At 42.5% G+C, this 27,623-nt stretch overlaps 2 protein-coding genes and 1 long non-coding RNA gene across 25 annotated transcripts in view; 1 reads left to right on the top strand and 2 right to left on the bottom strand.

The window, feature by feature from the left end:
• Positions 1–149: 149 nt before the first annotated feature.
• On the bottom strand, positions 150–13,947 carry LOC129528516 (uncharacterized). 3 transcript variants are annotated; one of them, XR_008673755.1, is made up of 8 exons: positions 13,545–13,947; positions 9,756–9,839; positions 8,922–9,009; positions 8,683–8,723; positions 8,338–8,501; positions 3,054–7,121; positions 902–2,613; positions 150–411 (listed from the first exon to the last, which is right to left on the bottom strand). It is a non-coding gene; the product is annotated as an uncharacterized lncRNA (long non-coding RNA). The 3 variants fall into 3 exon arrangements; XR_010132111.1 differs by having other exon boundaries at positions 902–7,121; positions 13,545–13,945; XR_010132112.1 differs by having other exon boundaries at positions 902–6,778; positions 13,545–13,944.
• Positions 13,948–14,073: 126 nt separating this feature from the next.
• ZNF585B (zinc finger protein 585B) overlaps positions 14,074–27,623 on the top strand; it is a 68,602-nt gene continuing 55,052 nt past the window's right edge. Inside the window, exons 1-2 of the mRNA XM_063701282.1 lie at positions 14,074–14,253; positions 14,982–15,036. The gene's annotated coding sequence lies outside the window, so the exon portion shown is untranslated. The remainder of the gene's footprint in view (positions 14,254–14,981; positions 15,037–27,623) is intronic.
• The window catches only part of LOC101153727 (zinc finger protein 383), a 30,749-nt gene continuing 20,148 nt past the window's right edge, over positions 17,023–27,623 (bottom strand). For all 21 annotated transcript variants that reach the window (XM_055369203.2, XM_055369202.2, XM_019015348.4 and 18 more), the window contains one exon: positions 17,023–23,295. In XM_055369203.2, coding sequence (XP_055225178.1) covers positions 22,100–23,295 — 1,196 coding nt within the window. In that variant the 3' untranslated portion in view covers positions 17,023–22,099. The remainder of the gene's footprint in view (positions 23,296–27,623) is intronic.

Here is a 27,623-nt window from a genome sequence, read left to right as displayed (position 1 = left end):
GATTATTTTTAAATCTTCACACCCCACCCCTTCCAGAATGTCTTCCAACATCCCTTCGCCTGGAGAAATAAAACACAAGGTTTGCATGTGGAGTATCAGCCTCTCCCATTGGGTGGGTGTTTAGGAAAAAGAATCAGCCAAGAGCCCTATTCCAGTCCAGGTAAATGACTTTGCCAAAGATTTAATATCCACAAATGTACAATGCTCACTGGGAACCAAAGTCAGGCATGGGGCTGGGCTTTAAGGAGCACAAACAAAAAGGAGGGACTAGAAAACTTCAGAAAGTTATTGGTGGGGGATGTTGCGGGGGGACAGGGGACAGCGAGGATGTGGGATCCCGAGATAATCCAAATCCCTATGTGTAGACATATGTGTATAAAGGCCTTTAAGAGACTCAGGCTGATGGGGTATCTGTAATAAATCAAACATAATATAACAGCACGTCAAGTGATAAGGGGACTCTGGAAAAACAGAACAAGCAGCAAAAGGAGCAGTATCATACTCCACAGAAATTCACAAACATCAAGACACCAAGAAAGCTGCATTCATTTAAATCAAGGTGACAGGCTGGGCTCTGTAGCTCCAGCCTGTAATCCTAGCACTTTGGGAGGCCAAGGTGGGCAGATCATTTGAGGTTCAAGACCAGCCTGGCCATTATGGTGAAAGCTCCTCTCTACTAAAAATACAAAAATTAGCTGGGCATGTTGGTGGGTGCCTGTAATCCCAGCTAAAGAGGCTGAGGCAGGAGAATCACTCTGAACCTGGGAGGCAGAGGTTGTAGTGAGCAGAGATCACGCCATTGCACTCCAGCCTCGGGGACAGAACCAAACTCCATCTCAAGTAAATCAATAAATCAAAGGTGACAGTTACTGAGTGATGCGGGCCAGGTACAATGATATACCTTCATCTGGGTTACCCTCGTGAATCTGAATCACTTGTGTGATATCTGTGCTTTAACGAGTCCTATTTCCCATACTCTTAGCTGGCTTGAGATGTGAAAATCCATTAAATTATAAACAGAGTGAAAAAAAAAAAAAAACTAGTGATGTCCTTCCAGGGAACATGTCTAGTTAAAATTAACATAGATAAAAATCGGCAAAAAGATATTTTAAAAAATCTTTTGAAATTAAAAGCCATATAAACCACTGTGTCAATGACGAATTAAAAGAAACTGACCTGCAAACCAGGAAATACATGGAAAGAAGCAATAGTGAAAATGCTTCAGATCTAAACCTGTGGAATGAGGCTACCTCAGTGTCCAAAAATATCATCACTTAAATATAGTGCCAAGGGGTGGGGTGCGGTGACTCACCCCTGTAATCCCAGTATTTTGGGAGGCCAAGGCGGGCGGATCACTTGAGGTCACGAGTTCGAGACCAACCTGGCTGACATGGCGAAATGCCGTCTCTACTAAAAATACAAAAATTAGCTGGGTGTGGTGGCACGCACCCATAATCCCAGCTACTCAGGAGGCTGAGGAAAGAGAACTGCTTGAGCCCAGGAACCGGAGGTTGCAGTGAGCTGAGATGGCACCACTATACTACAGCCTGGGTGATAGAGCGAGACTCTGTCTCAAAAACAAAAAATTTCCAATGAATAAACTACCTAGCAAGACTTACAGAATGAGACTAAAACCACGGCTGGAGGAAAACTTTTAGCCTGAAAGTAGCCTATGACTTAGAAATTAAGGCAAAAAACTAAGGAGTAAGAAGTTACCCTTCAGGTTAGAAAACCAACAGCATAACAGGAAATGAGAGAGGGAAGAAATAATCAGATGGGGCTGAGATGGGGGCTTCTGGGGATGAAGGAGGCAGGAAGAGCACGTTAAGTCTGTGCATAAAGTCACTCCCTAAGGACAGTCCCTGGGAGGAAGGTGGGTGCACAACAATCGAGCTAGATGTAGAAGGTATAGAAGGCAATCCTGGAGGGTACATTCAGGGGTTGACAGCAGATAAGAAAACAGGAGGGAAAGTCAAGCGTGGAGCCTTTCCTGTCCCCAGCATGGAAGACAGCAGGAGCTGGTGAGTGAAAGTGATAAACAGCCTTCTCATCACAAAAAAAGTCAAGTACTTGAGGTAACGGATAGGTTAATTTGATTCTCATTCCACACTGTACTGAAAAATCACAACATCATTTTATACCCCATAAATATATACAATTTAGAAGATACATAAAAATCAGCAAGAAAAAAATGAAAAACTATTCTTTGAAGTATTTTTAAAACATGCAGTTTATGGGATGCAATCCAATTTGTCTATATATACATATATTTTTTTTTAAACAGGGAGTCAATAAACACAGGAAACAGCCCCTTGGGAGGGAGATAAGGAAAATGGCCATAATGTGCCCTTAGAAAGACACAGCATTTAAATCCATGCATGTGAGAACTCCAGGGTTCAAGGTAAGACCGGGTCAGTGAAGAACAGCCGGCTTATCACCTATAGCCACAGGATGGCACCAACACCCACTGTTCCAGCCTGAGCTGGCCAGACAGAGAGAACATTCAAGAAAAGCTGGCACTTCCCAGAAGGCCTGAGACCTGCAGGTCCCACACTGAAGTCCAGTAAGGGAGGAAGGTCCGATGTAAGGAGAAAAAATACCATAGAGGTGTAGCTGAAATGAAATATTTAATAGTTATTAAATAGTCATAGTACTTCAGGTAAAAGTAGGTAAAATGACAGAAAATGAGAGGAATGAGCCAGACACCACAGATATGTAATGATGGACAATGACCTCATGTGGAGTGTTCACCCACACATGCAGACTTTATATGTTCACATAAACATTTATCTGCATGCATCACCCCGTAGAGATGTTTCCACAAACTGCACTGACACTGTGAAGTCAACGAGGAGATAAAGTAAAAATCAAATAGTTATGGAGAGGGTTGGTCTGTTTAGTGGGAAACCCTTCAGAACACGCACACAGCATCTCCCCTCCCTTCTGAATACCATCCATAGCCTGCAGTAGATGGCAAATCACAGCCTGGGCCACCCTTCCCAGAATGTCACAAACATGGACATGCAGACCACAGAATTCACCAGACACCCAACTTGGGTGGTGCCGGGCTCTGAAAGACATGCTTCAAGTAAGAGGGACTAGAAAACTCCGTGAGGGAGCAACAGGGATCGGGGATTCCAGGAGGATCCAGGGGCCTGTGCAAAGAGCAAGCAGTGAGCAGACGTGTGTGTCAGTGATTCGGTGGCATGAACTCAACACCATCTAATACAGCAGCTCACATTTCTGTGTGCATCAGACTCACCTGGGGACTTGTTAAATACAGATTGTTGGGTCTCACTCCTAGAGTTCCTTCTTCAGTATTCTGGGGAGCAGCCTGTGAATCTGTATTTCCAGCATGATTTTCAGGTGCTACTGATACTGTTGGTCCAAGGACCACACTATGATCTAATTTAGCACCAGGTTAGGGGAGGTACTAAAGAGCAAAGAAGCAACAGAAGAAGGGACCTGAAGCCTGTAGGGGCTTCTCTGTAAACTCCTCAAACATAAAAGCCTTCAAGACATTCAAAGAGCATTTACAGCATCATGTCTACAAATACAAGGCACCACGCAGGGAGTGCTCCATCAGGTAGAGAGAAGAGCCCACTGAGTGTCCCTTAGTCTGTTTGTGTTGCTATAACAGAATACCACAGACTGGGTGATTTATAAGCAAGAGTTCACTTGGTTTACGGTTCTGAACACTGGGAAAGTGAGGGGCCTGCATCTGGTGAAGGTCTCGCTGTGCCGTCCTATGGTGGAAGGTGGAAGGGCAAGAGAGTGACCACATGTGAGAGGGAGAAGGGGAAAGACAGAAAGGGAGGAAGCCAACCTCATCCTTTTATCAGGAACCCCCTCCCAAGATAACTAACCCACTCTAGCTTCATCCATTCATGAGGGCAGAGCCTTCATGACCTAATCACCTCTTAAAGGTTCCACTGGTCAACACTGTTGCATTAGGGGTTGAGTTTCCAACACATGAACTTCGGGGAACACATTCAAACCACAGCAGTCCTCATGTAAACCTTCCAGAAAACCTGTGTGCCTGGCACTCTGGAATCCCTCTTTTCCACCCCTTCCCACTGCAACTCTAACATCGTGTCCCCTCATCATTTTCCATTCGAGCATAGGAAAGAACACAATCACTACACCCATTTTTGATGAACCTTTCCTACATTAAAATAATTCTATCACTCAGATAGAAATTTGAAATGAGAATATAGTTTAATGGAAATCCTAAAATACACAGAAAATAAAAATAATCACCAAAAATGTTCAATGAAGCAAAGCAACACGTAGAGATCTTATATCCTAAAATATATAGACCTAAATATGTCATTTTAAAAACCAAGGAAGAAACATAAGGAGCTCTATACACACCTTTAAAAATATGCTGTCTAGTTTAACTCTAGAATTAATTTGGAATTCTGTTAAGATACATTTTACTAGGAAAAGTATCTAAGTCATTAATGTATCAAAGAAAACAATCATTCTTGTATTGCAAATAAATGCCCAACCAAGACAAAAAGGCACGTCACATCTTATGGGAAAAGACTGAAATGAGGGTGAGAGGAAAACTGTGACCTTTGAATGTAAGACAGAAAAAAATCAGGCCAGAATGTTAAGGAATTGGAAATGATTCTCCAAATTAAAGGAATATGAGACAGAAAGAGAGGAGAGAGGGAGGCGATAGTCCTCCAGGGGCTACTCCAGGGGTGTGGGGGTATCTCCCTTTCAAGGGGCTGTTTCCTGTGTTAACTGACTCCCCATAAAAAAAAATTATATATACTGACAAATGATATTGTACCCCATAAATTGTACATGTTTGTTTAAAAATATTTCAAAGAATTGTTTTGGCTGATTTTTATCTATCTTCTAAATTGTATATATTTATGGGGTATAAAATGATGGTATGACTTTTCATTACGATGTGGAATGATGAAATCAAATTAACCAACCCATTACCTCAAATACTTGACTTTTTTTGTGATGAGAATGCTGTTTAATCACTTTCATCACCACCTGCTGATGTCATCCATGCTAGGGACAGGAAAGCCTCCACACTCCCAGTAGACTCCCTCCAATAGACATCAGGGGTGTGGGGTAGATGGGAATAAAGGAGGCAGAGAGAGCAGTGGGGATGTACATAAAATCACGATTCAGAGCTGCGCTGTCCAATAAGGCAGCCACTGCCACATGTGGCTGCTGAGCACTTGAAAGATTGCTAAGGCCAAGTGCGGTGACTCGCGCCTGTAATCCCAGCACTTTGGGAGGCCAAGCCAGATGGATCACTTGACGTCAGGAGTTCGAGACCAGCCTGGCCAACATGGTGAAACCCTATGTATACAAAAAATACAAAAATTGGCCAGGTTTGGTGGCGTGTACCTGTAGTCCCAGCTGATAGGGAAGCTGAGGTGGGAAAAATCACTGGAACCTGGAAGGCAGAGGTTGCAGTGAGCCAAGATCATACCACTGCACTCCAGCCTGGGTGACAGAGTGAGACCCTATCACCCTATCTCGAAAAAAAAAAAAAAAAAAAAAGGCTTGGCACAGTGGCTCACACCTGTAATCCCAGCACTTTGGGAGGCCGAGGTGGGTGGATCAGCTGAGGTCAGGAGTTCAAGACCAGCCTGGCCAACATAGTGAAACCCTGTCTCTACTAAAAATACAAAAAAATTAGCCAGGCATGGTGGTGCACGCCTGTAGTCCCAGCTACTTGGGAGGCTGAGACAGGAAAATCACTTAAACCTGGGAGGCAGAGGTTGCAATGAGCTGAGATCATGCCATTGCACTCCACCCTGGGTGACAGAGTGAGATTTCCTCTCAAAAAAAAAAAAAAAGAAAAGAGAAAAAAAAGAAAAACAAACAAACAAAAAAAGAAAAACAATTAGCTGGGCATGGTGGTGTGTGCCTGTAGTCCTAACTACTAGGAAGGCTGAGGCAGGAGGATCTCGAGCCCAGGAGTTTGAGGCTGCAGTGAGCTATGCTGGTGCCACTGCATTCCAGCCTGGGCAACAAAGCAAGAGCCCATCTCAAAAAAGAGGAAGAATGCAAACTATCTCATTAATAATTTTTATTTTGATAAGACGTTGAAGTGATATTCTGGATAATACTAACATTTTAGGTGAAATAAAACACATTATTAATTTCACCTGCTCCCTTTTAACTTTTCTTTCTTTTCTTTTTTTTCTTTTTTTGTGTGAGACAAAGTCTTGCTCTGTTGCCAAGGTTGGATTGCAGTGGTGCACATGACCTCGGCTCACTGCAGCCTCCACCTCCCAGAATCAAGTGATTCTCATGTCTCAGCCTACTCGGGAGGCTGTAATCCCAGGCACCAGCTACCATACCCGGCTAATTTTTGTATTTTTAGTAGTGACGGGGTTTCACCATGTTGGCCAGGCTGGTCTCAAACTCCTGACCTCAGCTAATCTGCCCACCTCAGCCTCCCAAAGTGCTGGGATTACAGGTGTGAGCTACCATGCCCAGCCTCTTTTTAACTTTTCTAAAGTGACTACTAGAAAATCTAAAATGACGTATGTGTCTGGCATTGTATTTCTATTGGAAAGCACTGCTCTAGAGAGAAATGGTCTCTAGGGAGGCAGAAACATGAGAAACACAAGAGAGGTGGATGGAGGGAAGTGACAGACACATCTGGTGGGTACCTTCAGGTGTTGACAGCAGGAACCCAGGAGATTCAGCAGGGGGACAGGCCCCCATCTATGCACAGCAGGAGAGTAGCATGGCTGACGCTAGGGGTGCTGAGCTGACATACAGAAGTATTCAGCTTTATAAACATGTGAAAAACACACGGGTAAGTCACAGCCCACAGAACAAATCATAATAGAAATGAAAAAACACTAAGGAACAAATGAAATGATATATAAATATCTAGTACAAAAACTAGCTGGCTTAAGAGACAGGCCCCTTCTCTCCAATATAAGATCAAATTATAAGGGAAATGAGGGTCCAAATCAAAAAGCCAAAATTGCTGTGATGGTTCATTTTGAAGCAGGAACCTCAATTCCATGCTGGGGTTGAAGGTGCCCTCTACTGTTCCCGCTGTTCTTTGCCCTTTTTGAGGAAAATTGCCTTTCCTGTTAAGTCAGAAATCTGTAGCGGAGAGAAGACTGAGGAAAAACCAAATTTGGGTATTTAAGAAACTAAAGTTCAAAATTACCTGCTAAAGAGAATGAATGTCAAAGGAAAATATAAAATACTTCTTCATGAACAGTAAAGAAAATTCTAACAACCAAAACTTTTGGAATTAGGGTAACAGAAATGGCAGTTTAATCCTCCTGAAGGAATTTTAATTTCTCACTAACAGTACTTCAAAGCTAGGCGTAGAAAATTATTTTTATAGCTTTTCACAAGCATTAAAGCTAAAAATCCAAAATCAGGTCTTTCTCTGATAGGAATTTCTAAAAACAGAAGAAGCCTACAGGACTTTAACCTGGAAGCTACTCCGGGAATCGGGAATGTTTCCTCAGGGCACAGCTACAACTGAAACTTGTCAGGAATTTCAAAAAAAAACAAAACAGACAACCTTGGGATACAGCTGGAGGTCTACAGATGGGTCACTTTATATCCTGAGGTCTGAACAAGATGATTATAGCCCCTTAAAATTATGTACACAAAAGGAGAATAAATTGGAAGAGAGCACAGATGAGTGGTTTATAGGGAGGACCTGCTTTTTTTCCTCTAGTTTTCAGGTCTCCTCGTTGCTGAGGGATCTAGCCCCAGCTCTAGACCAAGAAATGGGAAGATTTTAGAGTGACTAGTGATCTATCATCTACAATTATTAAACATTCTCAGCAGTTTATGCAAAAAATAACAAAACCACTGCAGATAACTAAGACCAGGTAATACATATAATGTTTCCCAAATACCTACCCACAAGCTGAACAATTTTTTTTTTTTTTTTTTTGAGACAGAGTCTCGCTCCATCACCCAGGCTGGAGTGCAATGGCAAGATCTCAGCTCACTGAAGCCTCCACCTTCCGGGTTCAAGCGATTCTCCTGCCTCAGCCTCCCAAGTAGCTGGGATTACAGGCGTGTGCCACCATACCCGGCTAATTTTTGTATTTTTAGTAGAGACGGGGTTTCGCCATGTTGGCCAGCCTGGTCTCAAACTCCTGACCTCAGGTGATACACCCACCTCAGTCTCCCAAAGTGCTGGGATTACAGGTGTGAGCCACCAGGCCCGGCCAAGCTGAACAGTTCTAAGCTGTTAGGATCATTGCCTCTATTATCACCATGACATCAGGTCACCACCAAACCGTCAAGTGCTAAACAGACAGAATGCTTCCATTCCTGATCCACTGTGTGGAGAAGCACAGAGCTTACCCATGGGGCGCTGCATCAGAAGAGACGCACACGCACCGGGGCGTGCATTTGAATGAAGCAATCACACTTCCATCCCCACAGCTCCTCTGTCCACGGGCACTGCAGTCTGTGGCCTCATGTCTTCTGGGGGACACAGTGGGAAGGTAACCCCCACGCCAGTGACACTATGGGGAAAGAGACACTGTGGGACTTTGCCCTGATTTCTCAGGGGCCTTTTCTCTTTTCCGTTTGGGTTACATGTAGACTTCCCTACTGTCCACCTGACCACTCTCGTGCTGCCCAAAACCATAGCTTAAGTCACCACCTAGGCCTTTCTTGGTGTAACTATTGAAAGGTGAGCCTTACCTGTTCAATCTCTATTATAGAGATTCATCCAAAATCTGGACCTACAAGAATAAAAAAAACAAGATTTTCCTGAATATGTCTGGCCTCTCCCTTCTGTGGGATACCCTTAAGAACTATCAGCCTCTCTTTGCTCAAAAACTCCTTGTGACCCTCTTTCAGGAACACAGGGAAAATCCCCCCGGCTCCACACACTATAGCGCAGGACAGACCCACAGAGAACAAGACCCAAGAGAACCCACCATAATACAAAGTCAGGGAGGGGTGTCCACCATCAAATGTTCAAGCTTGCAGTGGGCCGGGGAGGTAGTGGGTCCTGAGCTCCAGATCCTAGTGGAGGTGGGAGGTGGGCATTAGGCTATGTGGAGACATGTAGGCCCAAATTACATCTGTGCAAACTCACACACAATGAAAATTACACCAGGTCGGGTGAGATGGTTCAGAAATGACAGAAAGCAGAGGAAGAGGCTGAAAATATGGGCTTCTCTGTAAACTGTGAGGACAGTAAACGCCAGCAACAACCCAGGAAGTGTTTATAGCTGCATTTCTTCAATTAACAGGGCAAAGTTAGAGCAGCAAGGACCAGATGGGGGCCAGGCACTTCCCCTGGGGCAACCGATGTAAACCTGGAAATCAGTCACCCTCGGCGTCACCATTTTCCTCATGATGAATCAAATATACAGAGAAGTTCACTGATGGGTTCAGCATCAGAAAGCTGATAAATAAAGGCTGGCTCTGAATCTAAATAGCAGCTGTTGGATTCCCAGGCATATACCAAATGCTTATTGACTAAAAATCACCCTCACTAGATAAGCACAAAGAAACTCACTTTCCACATCTCTCAAGTTATCTGTTCTGGTAGGTATTTGCTCTGTAAATTACATATGATAGAAGAAAAAGAAAATGAAAACTCAGGAAAGTAAACACACTTCTAAACTCATGAATGGTAAAATACAGGAATACAATATCCTTGAGAATCCATGAGACTATCCAAAGAAAATGCAATATACATGAGGGTAAAAAGGCCATTTGGCAAAGCCTGCAGAGTCCAAAATCTGGTTTACAAGGAAACTTACCTTCCAATGCATGCAAAACAGAGGAATTGGAAAAGAAGCTCCTAATGATCTTGAGAGGTGGGAACCTAATTATTAGCAGAGCAGCTGCAAAAGAGGAAACATTGTGAGTTAAGTATTCAATTAAAAGAAAACATGATTCTACCTGGGAAAAAAAAAAAAAGGAAAAGAAGCTCCTGATCCTCACTGAGGTGAGAAAAATATCAGCACAAACAGAAGGAAATCATGCCAAAAAAAGTTACAGGCCAATTTCTAAACTACTGTTAGGTTTCAGGCAAACGAGAAAGTCCTGCCCTGACCAATGAACCAGAGCAGAAACTGTGCATTTCAAATACTGGGGGAAGTGGACTGGGCATGGTGGCTCCCGCCTATAATCCCAGCACTACGGGAGGCCAAGGCGGGCGGATCACTGAGACCAGGAGTTCAAGACTAGCCCTGCCAACACAATGAAACCAGTCTCTACTAAAAATAGAAAAAATGAGCCAGGAGTGGTGGTGCACAACTGTAATCCCAGCTACTTGGAAGACTGAGGCACGAGAATCGCTCAAACCCATGAGGCGGAGGCTGCAGTGAGCCGAGATTGCACCACTGCACTCCAGCCTGGGCAACAGAGTGAGACTGTGTCTCAAAAAAAAAAAAAAAAGAAAAAATACATATATACATGTATATATTGGGGGAAATGGTTGGCAGTGAGCTTGTTCTGTCCAGGATCCTTCTGATATATGGAAGAGTCTTTGATCCCTTCTCAAAATAATGCTGTAAACTACAGGAAATAAAATTCATAGAATTTCAAAGGAGACCAATTACTTAGAAATGCAGCTATTGGCCAGGCGTGGTGGCTCACCCCTGTAATCCCAGCACTTTGGGAGGCTGAGGTGGGCAGATCATGAGGTCAAGAGATCGAGACCATCCTGGCCAACACAGTGAAACCCTGTCTCTACTAAAAATACAAAAGTAGCTGGGCATGGTGACGTGTGCCTGTAGTCCCAGCTACTCAGGAGGCTGAGGCAGGAGAATCGTTTGAACCCGGGAGGCGGAGGTTGCAATGAGCCGAGATCGTGCTACTGCACTCCTCCAGCCTGGATGACAAGAGAGAGACTCCGTTTTAAAAAAAAAAAAAGAAATGCAGCTATCAGGATACTTCACATTTTTCTGATACATTAATAGGCATGTTGCGGTGGCAATTTTTAAAAAATGGCCACTCCTCCCTTTGAGAGGCAGAATCGATGTCCTGTCTCCCCGATCCTGGGTGGATTTGCTGTGCTACCTCATAAAAGACCACTCAGCATCTGCCCTGGGAACCTGTGCCACCTAAGAATTCTGACTACCCTGAGACTGCCAGGCTGTAAGGAAGTCAAGGCCACATGGAAACACTACATGTAGGCACTCAGTCCCAGCTGAGCCCCATCTTCCAACATCCCAAGCCAGGTATCAGATATAAGGGAACAAGCCTCCAAATGGTTCCAGCCCCCAGCTGTTGAGTCTTCCGTGCTGAAGCCAGACATCATGGACAGAGACAGCAGGCCACTCTTGTGCCCTGTCTGAAATCTTGACCATGAGCATGAGAATCCACAAACATAATGATTGTGTTGAGCCACTAAATTTTGGTGTAATTTCTTACACAGTAATAGTGCCTACAACAGCCACCTTAACATATTAAGTAACAATATCAAGTAGCAAGTCATCACTGGGAACTGTTATTTGGAATTGTCATTGGGAAGCAGTGACAACCATGAAGGCTATTTGGAGATGCTGTCAGATGACATAAAAACTGCTGTGGTCTCACTGTTAACAATGCCCCATACCCACAGGGTCTACGGCCTACATTCTGGATGGAAGGAAACACTACATTTTGGTTAGAGGAATGTGAAAATTTACATGGGACGGTCTCACAGGCCCCTAAACTTGGCTCATGGAAACTGCGGGTAATAAACTCAGAGTTAGAAGCAGTCGAAAGCATCAAGGCTGCTCATGAAAGAGCTGAGGGTTACGAACACAATTGTAGACAAGAAAAGAGAGAAAAGATAAAATGGTGGCTCAGCAGGGAGGTCAGAGGGATAGCTGGTATTAGTTTCCAGACATCCAAGAAAAGGACACCCATCTGAGTAATGGATTGAGGGTCACTATTAAGATATGGGGAAATATCAAACGGAAACATTAGTGGCTAATGCTGGGCATTTCCAGAGCTCTCACAGAACCACAAAAAACTTAATTTTAGGTACAATGTCAGAAGCAGAGGGGTGCTGAGAATTAAGGACAGGCCTATGAAGAATGTGGGGGCTGTTTTATAAAGCACCGAATCTTCACACCTCATGAAGTTAGCGACCTGGAGCCTATAGGTGTCTCATTCACACTATGAAATAAATCCTGTGAAAGTAAGAGATCCACCAACATATATATATATATACATATTTTTAGAGTGAGTCTTGCTCTATGCCCAGGCTGGAGTGCAGTGGCACAATCTCGGCTCAAAGAAACCTCCGCCTCCCAGGTTCAAGTGATTCTCGTGCCTCAGCCTCCTGGGTAGCTGGGATTACAGGTGCCCGCCACCACGCCCAGCTAATTTTTGTATTTTTAGTAGAGATGGGGTTTCACCATGTTGGCCAGGCTGGTCTCAAACACCTGACCTCAAGTGATCCACCCGCCTCGGCCTCCCAAAGTGCTAGGATTACAGGCATGAGCCACAGCGCCCAGCCCACTGACTAAGATTTTAAAGGAGTTAAGAAGACAGAATCATTACCACTATAAAAAAAATCAAAACCCACTTTGGGAGGCCGAGGCGGGCAAATCATGAGGTCAAGAGATCGAGATCATCCTGGCCAACATGGTGAAACCCCATCTCTACTAAAAATACAAAAATTAGCTGGGCGTGGTGACACACGCCTGTAATCCCAGCTACTCGGGAGGCTGAAGTAAGAGAATCACTTGAATCTGGGAGGTAGAGATTGCAGTGAGTGGAGATTGTGCCACTGCACTCCAGCCTGGTAACAGAGCAAAGGGAAAGACCTGACCATCCCCCAGCCGGACACCCATAAAGGGTCTGTGCTGAGGAGGATTAGTGAAACAGGAGGGCATCTTTGCAGTTGAGGTAAGAGGAAGGCATCTGTCTCCTGCTCATCCCTGGGCAATGGAATGTCTCCGTGTAAAACCCGATTGTATGTTCTATTTACTGAGATAGGCGAAAACTGCCTTAAGGCTGGAGGTGAGACACGCTGGCAGCAATACTGCTCTTTAATGCACCGAGATGTTTGTGTACGCGCACACCAAAGCACAGAACCTTTTCTTAACCTTGTTTATGACAGACCTTTGTTCACATGTTTTCCTGCTGACCCTCTCCCCACTATTACCCTACTGTCCTGCCACATCCCCCTCTCCGAGATGGTAGAGATAATGATCAATAAATACTGAGGGAACTCAGAGACCAGTGCTGGCGCAGGTCCTCCATATGCTGAGCGCTGGTCCCCTGGGCCCACTTTTCTTTCTGTATACTTTGTCTCTGTGTCTTTTTCTTTTCTCAGTCTCTCATCCCACCTGAGGAGAAACGCCCACAGGTATGGAGGCGCAGCCCCCCCCCCCCTTCAACATCCCACTAAATAATACAACTGGCAAAAAGTGGGATTTTTAAAGGTTGGGGAGCCATATTATACATAATCTAAATCAGGAGTTTATTTTATTTTATAAACCGAAACCCAGCAGTCACTCCCTCCCCTCAGGGCATTCTGCAGCAAAACACCTGCCGAAAAATAAAAGGGTGTTTTACTTGAGTGGGCTGAAAAGTCCCCGTTTTTATACCTTTAATCTCCAGATCCTATGTGTCAGAGGTCGGGAAACTACATCCGCCCCAGTCCGGGCGCCCATGAGACCTGTGGACGGACGGGGAAGGGCCTGGACGCAGCCCGGGCCCCAGTTTCTGCCGTGGCGATGGCCGATTGAAGGCCAGGACTCCCCGCCGCTGACCCTCCAGTCAGGAGGGTTAGGCAGGCGCTCCCATGTTAGGCAGGCGCTCGGCCGAACATCCCAAGGTTGCGGAACCACTATACCCGCCGTGCGCCTGGATGGCATCTGCAGACCCAGCGTCCGCCGGGCTCCCGGAAACGTGGGGGCGGGCTTCCAGAAACGGTGACCAATGGGAAACGCGACCAGCTGACAGTCCTATCCAGGCAACACAGAAAGAAGGGAAGGTGGCAGTCAGACTTAAGTAGACAGATCTTTTAGCCAATGGATGTGCAAGAGAGGGGAGGTTTGCCCCATGTTGGCCAGTAAGAAGTGCTTGGGCCGACCCGCCTCCAAGTCCTGGGAGGACAGTTCAAATTACGGAGGAGGGGCTGGTGCTAGGCAGCAGTGGCGAGGGGAGTAGAGGGGATTAGGGGGAGCACGAGATCATTCACCTTTGCCGCTCAGATTACCAAGCCTGTGACTTTGAGAATCGGTGTCTTCCTTGCAAGGTTTCAATCTGAGGCTCTTGGGAAGAGGGCGGAATTGGAGCCTGATGGAAGCGCTGGTGAGAGGAGCGGGTGTAGGGAGAGTGGAGAATGTGTCAGTCAGGCGGTGTCTTTATTCCTGGCACCTCACTTAGCCTGCTCTAGTTTCTCAGTCTATTCCAGGAGCATGCTCTTGACCCTGCAGGGGCCTGAAAGGGAATGTTGGTCGCCAGTCTCTGCTTCCTTGGACTGGATTGGAATTGGTCCCACGAACTTAGGCATTATGATATATTGTTGCTTTTAGACTCACTTGGTTTTTACATTGTGCTTTCTTTTCCCCTTTCCCTTCAAGGATTTAGAATGTTTTATTTGCTCTGTTTAATTATATATGATTGCCTTGAAGATTTCAGCTTGAATTAAAATTACATGTTTTGCCCGTCTTTATTAATATTTAAAAATACTAAAATAACACATGTTCATAATGAAAATGAAATATTACAAATAAATATAAAGGAAAGGCAGTATTCCCCCTCCAGTTCCACTCTTGCAATAACGAGTTAACAAGATGATGAGCATCTTCCCATTATGTTCTCCACGATTCATGTATTTACACACATACAGAAGCATATACAGTAGTCCCCCCTTTATTCATGGTTCTACTTCCCACAGTTTCGGTTACCCACAGTAAATTGTGGTCTGAAAATATTAAATGCAAGATTCCCGAAAGAAACAATTCATAAGCTTTAAACTGTGGGCTGTTCTGAGGAGCGTGATGAAATATCTCACTGTCCTGCTTTGTTCTGCCTAGGATATGAACACCCCTTTGTTCAGCAGATGCATGCTGTATGCGCTACCCTTAGTCGGTGAGTAGCCAACTTGGTTATCAGATTGACTGCCGCAGTATCACAGCGCTTGTGTTTAAGTGACGCTAATTGTACCTAATGATAGCCCTAAAATGCAAGAGTAGTGATGCTGTCAATTTAGATATGCAGAAGAGGAGCCCTGAAGTGTTTTCTTTAAGTGAAAATGTGAAAATTCTTGACTGAATAAGGAAAATAAGTCGTGTGCTGAAGTTGCTAAGATCTATGGTAAGAACAAATCTTCTAGCTGTGAAAGTGTAAGGAGGAAAAGAAATTTCTGCTAGTCTTGTTTCTTGAACCCCAAGCTCTAAAAAATACAGCCACGTGTGTGATAAGTGCTTAGTTAAGATTAAAAAAAAAAACATTAAATTTGTGCTTGGAAAACATAGACAGAAATGTGTTCTGATCGACAGCAATTGGGTCATACTATCCACGGTTTCATACATCCTCTGCGGGTCTTAGAACACATCTCCTGCAGATAAGGGAGAGCTACTATATAAAGTTTCTTTTATTATTATTATTATTATAAAGCATTTTCCTTTTTTAATATAACAATTTGAATCAGATACCACTTCAGGTACAAAGATGTTAGGATACCTTTAGAGTAGATAAGGAGCTAACTCATTCTTTCTAAGAGTTAAAGTATCTTCCATTATATGAGCATTTAAGATGTTAAAGTACTTTTGCACCAAAAATAATACTTTTTTTTTTTTTTTGAGATGGAGTTTCACTCTTGTACCCCAGGCTGGAGTGCAATGGTGTGATCTTGGCTTACTGCAAACCCTGCCTCCCGGGCTCAAGCGATTCTCCTGCCTTAGCCTCCCAAGTAGCTGGGATTACAAGCATGCGCCACCACACCCGGCTAATTTTTGTATTTTTAGTAGAGACGGGGTTTCACCATGTTGGCCAGGCTGGTCTCAAACTCCTGACTTCAGGTGATCCTCCCGCCTCAGCCTCCCAAAGTGCTGGGATTACAGATGTGAGCCACCACGCCCGGCCTGTAAATATTATTTTACTTATATGAGTTTTTACTTCTGCTGGGACAAATTGCACGAGTAAACAAATATATGTGTATATAATGTAATATATGTGTATATAATGTAATATGTGTATATAATGTAATATATGTGTATATAATTATATATGTGAATCTACAACTTAATATATACACATACATAAAATAACATATACAATTTAACGTATACACAAATATAAGCTGGGTGCCGTGGCTCACTCCTGTAATCCTAGCAGTTTGGGAGGCCAAGGTAGGGGATTGCTTGAACCCAGGAGTTTGAGACTAGCCTAGGCAACATGGTGAAACCCCATCTGTACAAAAAATACAAAAATTAGGTGGGTGTGGTGGCATGCACCTGTAATCCCACGTACTTGGGACGCCAAAGTGGGAGAATTGTTTGAGCCCAACAGGCGGAGGTTGCAGTTAGCCAAGATCATGCCACTGTACTCCAGCCTGGGTGACACAGCGAGACTCTATCTCAAACGAAAAGTCAAAAAACAACTGATGCTGGTGAGGCTGCGGAGAAAAGAGAATGCTTATACACTGTTGGTGAGAGCATAAAATAGTCCAGCCAGTGTGAAAAGCAGCCTGGAGACTTCTGAGAGAACTTAAAACAGAGCTACCATTTGACCCAGCAATCCCATTACTGTGTATCTACCCAAAAGAAAAGAAATCATTCTACCAAAAAGACAAATGCACTTGTATGTTGATCGCAGCACTATTCACAATAGCAATGATATGGAATCAACCCAGGTGCCCATCAATGGTAGACTGGATAAAGAAAACGTGGTACATCAAGCTCATCCAACCCACGCCCCATAGGCTGCATGTGGCCCAGGATGGCTTTGAATGCAGCCCCGCAATCCACCCTCATCCAAAATGCACAGCAATGACTGGATATGTTGGCTATGTTTAAAGACCCTTCAAGTAGGAAGTAAAGGGCATAAATGAATGAACAGTGATACTGCAGCAGATAGGATAATAGTGCAAGTTTATTTATAAAATATATCCCATCCTGTCAAATACTGCTAGAAAAAAGGGTTCATCTAGAAGATGTTGAGGTTAGAGCATATATTTTCATTGACAGAACTTTAGTTATTTGAACTTTCGCAATCCCATGTGAATTATCTTATCTTGTATTCCAAAAATCTCATGCTATCCACATCTATTTGGTTCCTGAGTTCAGACACTAAGAAATACAATCTTATCTAAATCAATTTGATTTTCAAGTTTCAGAAAGTAGAAAGTTTGATTTATCAGAATTGTTTTTTCCTAAATTCAGAATGTGACAAATATTTATTTTCAATGGGTTACTAGATTTGATTTGCTAATTTATAATGCTGTATTTTCATAACTGATTCTGGACAAATTGTTTTGGGTTCTTCTAGTAGGTTGTAACATCAGGATTATGACAAATTTAAAAAATAGATAATTTGCTATCTCAGTCTATGTCCTAGAAGAGTTTCCTAAGACACTTCATAGATTTCACCTATAAAAATCTCTACCTTGGTGTCTTTTTTAGTGTAGCAATTTGACATTTAAAATATATTTTAAGAAAAATTTTATTTCACTTATTTATTTTTGAGAGAGTTTCACTCTTGTTGCCCAGGCTGGAGTGCAATGGCATGATCCCCCCTCACCGCAATCTCTGCCTCCCAGGTTCAAGCCTTTCTCCTGCCTCAGCCTCCTGAGTAGCCGGGATTACAGGCATGAGCCACCACGCCCAGCTAATTTTTTGTATTTTTAGTAGAGACAGGGTTTCTCCATGTTGGTCAGGCTGGTCTCAAATCCCCGACCTCAGGTGATCCACCCGCCTCAGCCTAACAGAATGCTGAGATTATAGGCGTGAGCCACCATGCCTGGCCAGTCTTATTTTTTTAAATAAGTTTATTCTGGAGGGAGGTCTATTAAGATTTTACACCTCCAGTTAATTCTGATGTCGTCAACTTATTAAAAATCACAGACTTTTTCCAGATTTTCAGATATATTATAAAAATGTCTATAATACCAACTTTTAAGTTTGTTGTTTTAATTTTTTTTTTTTTTTTCTGTAGAGATGAGGGGAGGGGGATCTCATTATGTTACCTAGACTGGTCTTGAACTCCTGGCCTCAAGCCATTCTCCTACCTCAGCCTCCCAAAGTGCTGGAATTACAGGCATGAGCCACTGCACCCAGCCTTAAGTTTTTAAATTGAGATCAAATTCACACAGCATAATATTCACCCTTTTAAACTGTATAGTTGAGTGACCTGTAGTATATAAACAAAATTGTACAACCTTTACCCATGCCACATTTTCGTTACCCCAAATGACACAGTTCTTTTAAGTTTAAATATATAGCCATTTCAATTTCTCATATACAATATTGTTTATTTGTCATCCTTATTTCACCTCTGGAATCACTAAACTTTGTCTCCTTTTTTTTCTCTTCCATCAAATATCAATTTTGGATTCAGATCCAGTTTTTTTCTTTCAATTATTTCTGCCTTTTAAAATAATACTACCTCCTTCCTCCCACAATTCATTTCAGCTTGTTTTAGTTCCTTGGGTTCTATATTTTTTCTTCCTAGTATTACAACATATGCACAAATATTAGGTTATAAAACTTCCAATACAACTTTTACTGCCACTCACAGGTTTTTCAATTGTTTTCATTTTCATGTACATTTAAATAATGTATATATTAGGGATTTATTCCTTAACCCATGTTAATTAAGAGGGAATATTGAATTAATAATCAGATATTTGATGGTTATCCTATTGTACTGCTTCTTCTGGTCAAATAATGTTGCCAGTATGTTTTCTGCATTTTGGGGGGAAATATTAGAAAAAATTTTATAATCTCTTCCTGCTTTTTTGACAGCTGTGCTTTCTACTACTCATCATATTTTCAGGGTTTCAGATTGGTAACCTTTTATTTTTTATTTTGTAAGACAGAGTCTCGCTCTGTCACCCAGTCTGGAGTGTGCAGTGGCGCAATCTCAGCTCACTATAACCTCCAACTCCCAGGTTCAAGCAATCCTCCCACCTCAGCCTCTTGAGTAGCTAGGATTACAGGCATGCAACACCATGCCTGGCTTTTTTTTTTTCTTTTTCTTTTTGTATTTTTAGTAGAGGCGGGGTTTCACCATGTTGGCCAGGCTGGTCTCGAACTCCTGACCTCAAGTGATCCACCCACCTTGGCCTCCCAAAGTGCTAGGATTACAGGTGTGAGCCACCGCGCCCAGCCTCAGACTGGTATTCTTTATGTAGCATAGAAGATGAAGTCTGAACAAAGACTATGCACACATACTTTTTCTCTTCCTTTTAAAATTCCACACTGAATAATAATGATAGGGAAAGGCTTCGTTATACTCATTACAAGTGTTTCTCTTTTTCCACCATGAATTATAAATTTGCCAAAGGTAAACAACATGGTTAAAATCCTTTCCATAAATCCTAATGAAGATACTTATGATAATGAGTATATCACTGGTAATAGTGGAAAACTTTTACTAAACCTGTATTATGTGATAACAGTTTGAGGTACTTTGCATTTATTAATTCATTGACTCTTCACAGCAATCCAATACATACAGCCTTATTATAGATGCCTAGACATAATTTTTTAAAATACCACTAACAGCCAGGGGCGGTGGCTCACACCTATAATCCCAGCACTTTGGGAAGCCAAGGCAGGAGGATCACGAGGTCAGGAGTTCGAGAGCAGCCTGGCCAATATGGTGAAACCCCATCTCTACTAATAATACAAAAATTAGCTGGGCATGGTGGCGCGCGCCTGTAGTCCCAGCTACTCGGGAGGCTGAGGCGGAAGACTCACTTGAACTCGGGAGGCGGAGGTTGCAGTGAGCCGAGATTGCACCACTGCCCTCCAGCCTGGGCAACAGAGCGAGACTCTGTCTCAAAAAACAAAAACACCACTAATAGCTATAAGAAGAAATAATTGACCGGGCACGGTGGCTCACACCTGTAATCCCCGAACTTTGGGAGGCCGAGGCGGGTGGATCACAAGGTCAAGAGTTCAAGACCAGCCTGGCCAACATAGTGAAACCCCGTCTCTACTAAAAATACAAAAATTAGCCAGGCATGGTGGCGTGCACCTGTAGTCTCAGATACTAGGAAGGCTGAGGCAGGAGAATCGCTTGAACCCGGGAGGCAGCAGTTGTGGTGAACTGAGATTGTGCCACTGCACTTCAGCCTGGGCAACAGAGTGAAACTCCATCTCAAAAAACAAAACAAAACAAAACAAAATTAATATCTGGATTGATAAATAACACTTTCATAACAGTGTTACTTTCTAGTATGGCATTGGGATTAGGATTGATATAAAGGAACAAAACAGCTCACAAGGAGAAAATGTGGATAATTTTAGCAATTAAAATAAACGTTTTAAAAGTAAAAATAAGCATCCAATGAGGTCAGCAGTTTTTGTGTTTTTTTGAGACGGAATCTCACTCTGTCCCCCAGGCTGGAGTGCAGAGGCACCATCTCAGCTCACTGCAACCTCCGCCTCCCAGGTTCAAGCAATTCTCCTGTCTCAGCCTCCCAAGTAGCTGGGATTACAGGTACATGCCACCACGCCAAGCTAAGTAGAGACGGAGTTTCACGTTAGCCAGGATGGCCTTAATCTTCAGACCTTGTGATCCGCCCACCTCGGCCTCCCAAAGTGCTGGGATTACAGGCATGAGCCACTGTGCCCAGCCGAGGTCAGCTTTTATAGCTGCAAAAATTTAGAGGCAACCATAATGGGAATAGTCATTTTAAAGTCATTAAATATGTCATGAAGATAATAAAAATCTATATTTACTGAAATGGCACTCATGAAATCTTTGGCATGATAAAAGCAGTTAAGGGTACGGCATGCATATCATAATTACACTTTCTTAAAAAAGCAAAGTATAGCACGATTTTCTCTACCAAATTGAGAGCAGCCATCTATAAGTGTGATTACAATTAATTTTGGCTTTTTAGTTTGTAATTTTTTGCTTTGTGATTTTGGCTTAACAATTAAAAATGTACATTTTTAAAATAAAAAGGCCGGCCGCAGTGGCTCACGCCTGTAATCCCAGCACTTTCGGAGGCCGAGGCGGGTGGATCACCTGAAGTCAGGAGATTGAGACCATCCTGGCTAACATGGTGAAACCCCGTCTCTACTAAAAATACAAAAAATTAGCCGGGTGTTGTGGCACATGCCTGTAATCCCAACTACTCAAAAGGCTGAGGCAGAAGAACCACTTGAACCTGGGAGGCGAAGGTTGTGACGAGCCGAGATTGCACCATTGCACTCCAGCCTAGGCAACAAGAGCGAAACTCCGTCTCAACAAAAAATAAAGCCAGGTGCAATCTCTCATGCCTGTAATCCCAGCACTTTGGGAGGCTGAGGCAGGTGGATCACCTGAGGTCAGGAGTTCAAGACTATCCTGACCAACATGGGGAAACCCTGTCTCTACTAAAAATAGAAAATTAGCAGGGTGTGGTGGCACACGCCTGTGATCCCAGCTACTCAGGAGTCTGAGGCAGGAGAATTGCTTGAAGCCGGGAGGTGGAGGTTGCAGCGAGCCGAGATTGCGCCACTGCACTCCAGCCTGGGCAACAGAGTGAAACTCCGTCTCAAAAAACATATATAATAATAATAATAATAATAAAATAAAACAAAAAGACTAACACTAACTTCAAAAACAAAGTTAAACCTCCACAAGGAATTTAAAAATATTAAAGGTCACACAATTCAAACAGTGTGATACTGGTGCAAACACAAATACACAGATCAGAAAAGATAGCTCTAAAAACACAAGCAAATATAAACATGAGTATAATGCGTCACCAAGAAAGGAGAACAAAACAATGAACGAAAGAATTATAGAACAGCTGGCATCGGTATATGGGGAGAGAGGGAATGTCACTTTAGACTCCGAATTTATAACCTGGAATGAAATACATTTGGATACAAAATTTAAATACAAAGTTTTAAAAAAACTATGGAAGAGGGTAACTATTAGACATGATTTTTGGTTTAAAATATGAGGAAGGTGACAGGGGCTTTAATTTTTATTATTCATTAGTATGAATTCCCTGATGACGAATGAGATCCGAGCCACTACTAAAAGCCTTCCCACATTCCTTACAGTTATAGGGCTTTTCACCAGTGTGAATTCTCAGATGTCGAGTAAGGTTTGAGCATTTATTAAAGGCCTTTCCACATTCATTACATTCATATGGTTTTTCATCTGTATGAATTCTCTGATGCTGGAAAAGTTGTGAGTTCTGAGTAAAGGCCTTCCCACATTCAAGACATTCAAAGGGTTTCTCACCAGCGTGAATTCTCTGATGTTGACGAAGCTGTGAGCTCTGAGTAAAAGCCTTTCCACATTCCTTACAATCATAGGGTTTCTCACCAGTGTGAATTCTCTGATGATTAGTAAGTGCTGAGCCACTACTAAAGGCTTTGCCACATTCCTTGCACTCATAGGGTTTCTCACCAGTATGAATTCTCTGATGTTGAACAAGCTTTGAGCTCTGGGTAAAGGCTTTGCCACATTCCTTACATTCATAGGGTTTCTCACCTGTATGAATTCGTGCATGCTGAAAAAGTTGTGAGCTCTTAGTAAAGGCTTTCCCGCATACTTTACATTCATAAGGTTTTTCACCAGTGTGAATTCGCTGATGGTCAATAAGATTTGAGCAATAACTAAAGGCCTTCCCACATTCCTTACATTCATAGGGTTTCTTACCGGTATGGATTCTCTGATGTTGAGAAAGGTATGAGCTACAACTGAAGGCCTTTCCACATTCCTTACATTCAAAGGGTTTTTCGCCAGTATGAATTTTCAGATGCCGAGTAACATGTGAACCACAACTAAAGAATTTCCCACACTCTTTACATTCATAAGATTTTTCACCAATATGAATTCTCTGATGTTGAATAAATTGTGAGTTCTGACTAAAGGCCTTTCCACATTTCTTACATTCATAGGGTCTGTCTTCATTATTAATTATTTGATGGAGAGTAAGGAATGTCTGTTGAATAAATGTGGGCATGTATTCAGGAGTGAATATTTCTTGACTAAAATGCCCATTTGGATATCCCAGTTGTTTTGCAAGGTGGCTTCTATATTCCAAAACGTCTCCAAAACTGGAGTACTCAAGGCCATGCTTTGTAAGTCCCATTATCTCCCTCTGGCATAATTCTATTTCATAAACTTCCTTCTTTAGAGATAATAACTTGGTTTCACACATTGATTCCAGATCTGAAAGAAAATAAAATGGTAAATGTTCTTTTTTCCTATTTGTGAAAAGTTAAACTTTTATAATAGAAATGGAAAAATTAAAGTAAGAATAGTATCTACTAGGTAAATGACACAGGGTTCACAAGGATATCTGTGTTATCTGAAAAAATGGACAAGAAAGACAAAGAAATTAGTAAGATAATGCAGGAAGCAGAGGAAGGTAACTACGCAAATAAGTTACTACAATGATACTCAAATATGGATGTGGATCAGAGTCAACTGGAAAGGCTGGTAAATATACAATGGTTGGGCTATTTTCCATATTAAAACATGACTGGCCATATATATATAAGTATACTTATATAGATATGTGATATATCTTAGACATATATAGATATAGATACTATATGTAGTATCTATATATACTATGAAAGTATACTTATATAGTATATATATAGTATATATAGTATCTATATAGTATAGATACTATAGTACTATACTATACTATATAGTATAGATACTATATATACTCTATATATAGATACTATACTATATAGTATAGATACTATATAGTATCTATATATAGTATATATAGATACTATATGTAGTATCTATATAGTATCTATACTATATATAGTATCTTTATAGTATATATAGATAAGTATATATATTTATATAGTATATATAGACATTATATAGTATATATACACTTATATAGATATATATGATATACATATATCTATATAAGTATGCGTGTGTACATAAGAGATAAGTATATCACACAATATGTGTAACATGAAGTGGATCATTTTCTAGCCTCCATTAAAGGTCTCCTGAGAGAAATAAATGCATATGGGGAAGAATCTTTGGCTCTGAGGTATAATAAAGCCCCACACTGAGCTTCAAAAACACTTGGAATTTCCTGACAGGAGGTCTTTGTTATGCTAATAAGGTAATTCATGGCAGGACCTTAGAAAGCTTCAGGGTGGGGTCTGATTACCAGAAACACTAGCTTGTGATTACAAGGGTGGGACTTGCAGCTGCTTGACCTCTGAGAAGTGTAGAGAGGCTAGAGATTGAGTGGCACGGATTTAATCAATTGTGCCTGTGTAATAAAACCTCAATAAAAATGCTGGGCAGTAAATTCAGTGGAGCTTTCTGGTTGGTGAATGCACTGATGTGATAGGAGACTGACAAACTGACTCCACAGGGAGAGGGCATGGAAACTGTCCAGTTCCAGATCTTGCTCAAATATGTATCCTAATAAAACTGTAGCTTTAAATACAGAGCTTTCCTGATTTCTATGAGTCATTCTAACAAATTATTGAACCTGAGACCTTGGAAACCCCTTAATTTATTGCTGTTAGCTGGCTGACCTGCAGGTAGCCGGGGGACTCCCAAGACTTGCAGCTGGCATCTGAGGTGAGGACAGTACTAAGGAAGACTGTGAGGTCTGCACATCCTGAATAGTGTCAGAAGTGAACTGCAGCAAACCCAGTTGGGGTGGAAACAGAATAAGGTCTTTAATAAAGGATACACAGTGGATACAATTTGAATGTGGTGGCCGGGCATGGTGGCTCACACCTGTAATCCCAGCACTTTGGGAGGACGAGGCGGGCAGATCACCTGAGGTCAGGAGCTCCAGACCAGCCTGGCCAGCATGGTGAAACCCTGTCTCTACTAAAAATACAAAAATTAGCCAGGCATGGTGGCACGTGCCTGTAATCCCAGCTACTCCGGAGGCTGAGGCAGAAGAACTGCTTGAACCCAGGAGGCAGAGGCTGCCGTGAGCTGAGATCGCACCACTGCACTCCACCTGGGTGACAGAGTGAGACTCCATCTCAAAACAACAAAAAAAAAGGAATTGGTAACAGCGGGTTATTCACATGAGGGAAGAGACAGATGTAAGTCTAATGTATTGAACTAATTTGATGTAGGTGTGTAAGTGGCAGATAGGAAAACTCAGAATTATTTTATGTGCTGGGGATTCAATGGAAATATTGTTTGCCTTGGAATTTTGAGATGCTGGTCTTAGGGGAGAGGAGACTTGCTTATGTACCACCACAGTGAATGAGAGAGAAGGAGCTAAAGTTTAAGGAAGATGGAAAGAAATTAAGACACAGTACAACATACTGCCATAGAAAGATAACAGGAACCAGAAGCAGATTGATGAGAGCTGACTGCCAATTCTGATACTTAATCGTTGTGTGCTCACAAGCAATTATTTAATCTCTAGGCTACCATTTCTTCATCTGTAAAAGGGCAATAATCCTTAACTCATGATTACTGGGGGGTTACAGGAAAATGTATATACATGTTTTGGAGTAAAGTTCAGGTATTATGAAACAATTTCTTACTAAAAATGGGGATATTAGGCAAATTAAATGGTTTGAAGATACCAAAATGAAGCCTATTGGAGTATCTCAAAACAGGAACAGGGAATTCATTCCAACACAATCTTTCTCCTCCTATCTCTATATGCTCTTGCAATAACTTTTTTTTTTTTTTGAAACGCAGTGTCACTCTGTTGCCAGGCTGGAGTGCAGTGGTGTGATCTCGGCTCACTGCAACCTCCACCTCCAGGGTTCAAGCGATTCCCCTGCCTCAGTCTCCCGAGTAGCTGGGACTACAGGCGTGCACCACCACCACACCCGGCTAATTTTTTTGTATTTTAGGAAAGATGGGGTTTCACCATGTTGGCCAGGATGGTCTCAATCTCCTGACCTCATGATCCTCCCGCCTCGGCCTCCCAAAGTGCTGGGATTATAGGCGTGAGCCACCGCGCCCAGCAGATCTTGCAGTAACTTTCATCTAGTTAAGCTCCCAAGTAAAGTTTTGAAACTGCCCTCTTCTGTCTTCCACTGCCAATGTCATCTTCCAAACCAGAATCAACTCTTACCCAGACCAGTGAAGTAGCCTCCTCAACCAGTCTCCCCACCAAGCTCTCTCACCCTTTAATCTATTCAGGGAATAATATCATTTGGCTTAGGTTTCCACTGCTCAAAGTCCGAACTCCTTACAATCTCCTGCAAAGGCTGAATGCTGTGGCTCCTGCCTGTCTGTCCAAACCCTGACTCACACTCCACTCCCACTTGATCATGGGGCCCACCAACACTGGCATTTAGTCCTTCAAACACACCAAGCTTTTCCCCATCAGAGCCTTCACAGGGGTTCTTCTCTCTGCCTGGAGTTTTCTTCTCTAGTAAAACATTAAACAAGACCTAGTGGCAAGCCTAGTACTACATTAATTCTGAAGTAGTGATGAGCATAAATATTTCAATATGCCTACAATAACAGTAAAATAATATGAACGTATCTGTGATTTTCATTAATGTCAAAGTCACAGTAACTACTACTACTACTACTACTGCTACTATGGTTTGTCCCATACATCACGATAGGAAGAAATGTTATATCTCAATTACAGGTTATTAAATATAAAGATGTATTTTTGGCCTGGGCACAGTGGTTCATGCCTGTAATCCCAGCACTTTGGGAGACCAAGGCAGGTGGATCATAAGGTCAAGAGTTCAAGACCAGCCTGGCAAAGATGGTGAAACCCCGTCTCTACTAAAAATACAAAAATGAGCCAGGCGCAGTGGCAGGCGCCTATAATCCCAGCTACTCAGAAGGCTGAGGCAGTAGAATCGCTTGAACCTGCGGGGTGGAGGCTACAGTGAGCTGAGATCACACCACTGCACTCAAGCCTGGGTGACAGAGTGAGACTCTGTCTCGAAAAAAAAACAAAAAGATGTATTTTTTTCTTCTCATCCAAGTTCATGGACTCCCTGAATTCTACCTAAAGGAATCCAAAGTTAGGAACCCCTAGAGCAAGAATGATCCTTTGCAAACATGATAATATCACTCTGCTAAATCATTCAATGGATTTACACCTCATTCGGAGTAAAATTCAAGGTCCACAAGACCCAAAATCATCTACAGGTACATCCAACTCCCATCCTGACCTGCACCCAGCATGCAAACACTCATAAGCCTGCTACTTTCCTGATCTCCTACAATTCCCGCTTTGCTCATTCAATTTCAGCCACAATGGTGGCTGCCAAAAAGCTCTGAACTCGAGTACTTGGTTCTTCCTGTTCCCTTTGCCTGAATCTCTCCTAGCAGATATTTACATTACCTGTTCCCTCACTTCCTTCAAGTCTTCACTAAAAGAACACCTCATCAGAGAGGCCCTCTCTAGCCTCTCTTCACAGCACTTATCTATCACCCACCACCTGACATTTCATATGCACATGGACATAAAATAATATAGAAATATTATTAATATATGATATATATTTATACTATACCAATATATTAGTTACATGTGGATAAATATGTGATATATA

The sequence above is a fragment of the Gorilla gorilla genome, chromosome 20, assembly GCF_029281585.2.
Source record: "Gorilla gorilla gorilla isolate KB3781 chromosome 20, NHGRI_mGorGor1-v2.1_pri, whole genome shotgun sequence".
Classification (NCBI taxonomy): domain Eukaryota; kingdom Metazoa; phylum Chordata; class Mammalia; order Primates; family Hominidae; genus Gorilla; species Gorilla gorilla.
Note: the sequence above shows the minus strand (reverse complement) of the source record. Positions and strands in the feature narration are given on the sequence as shown.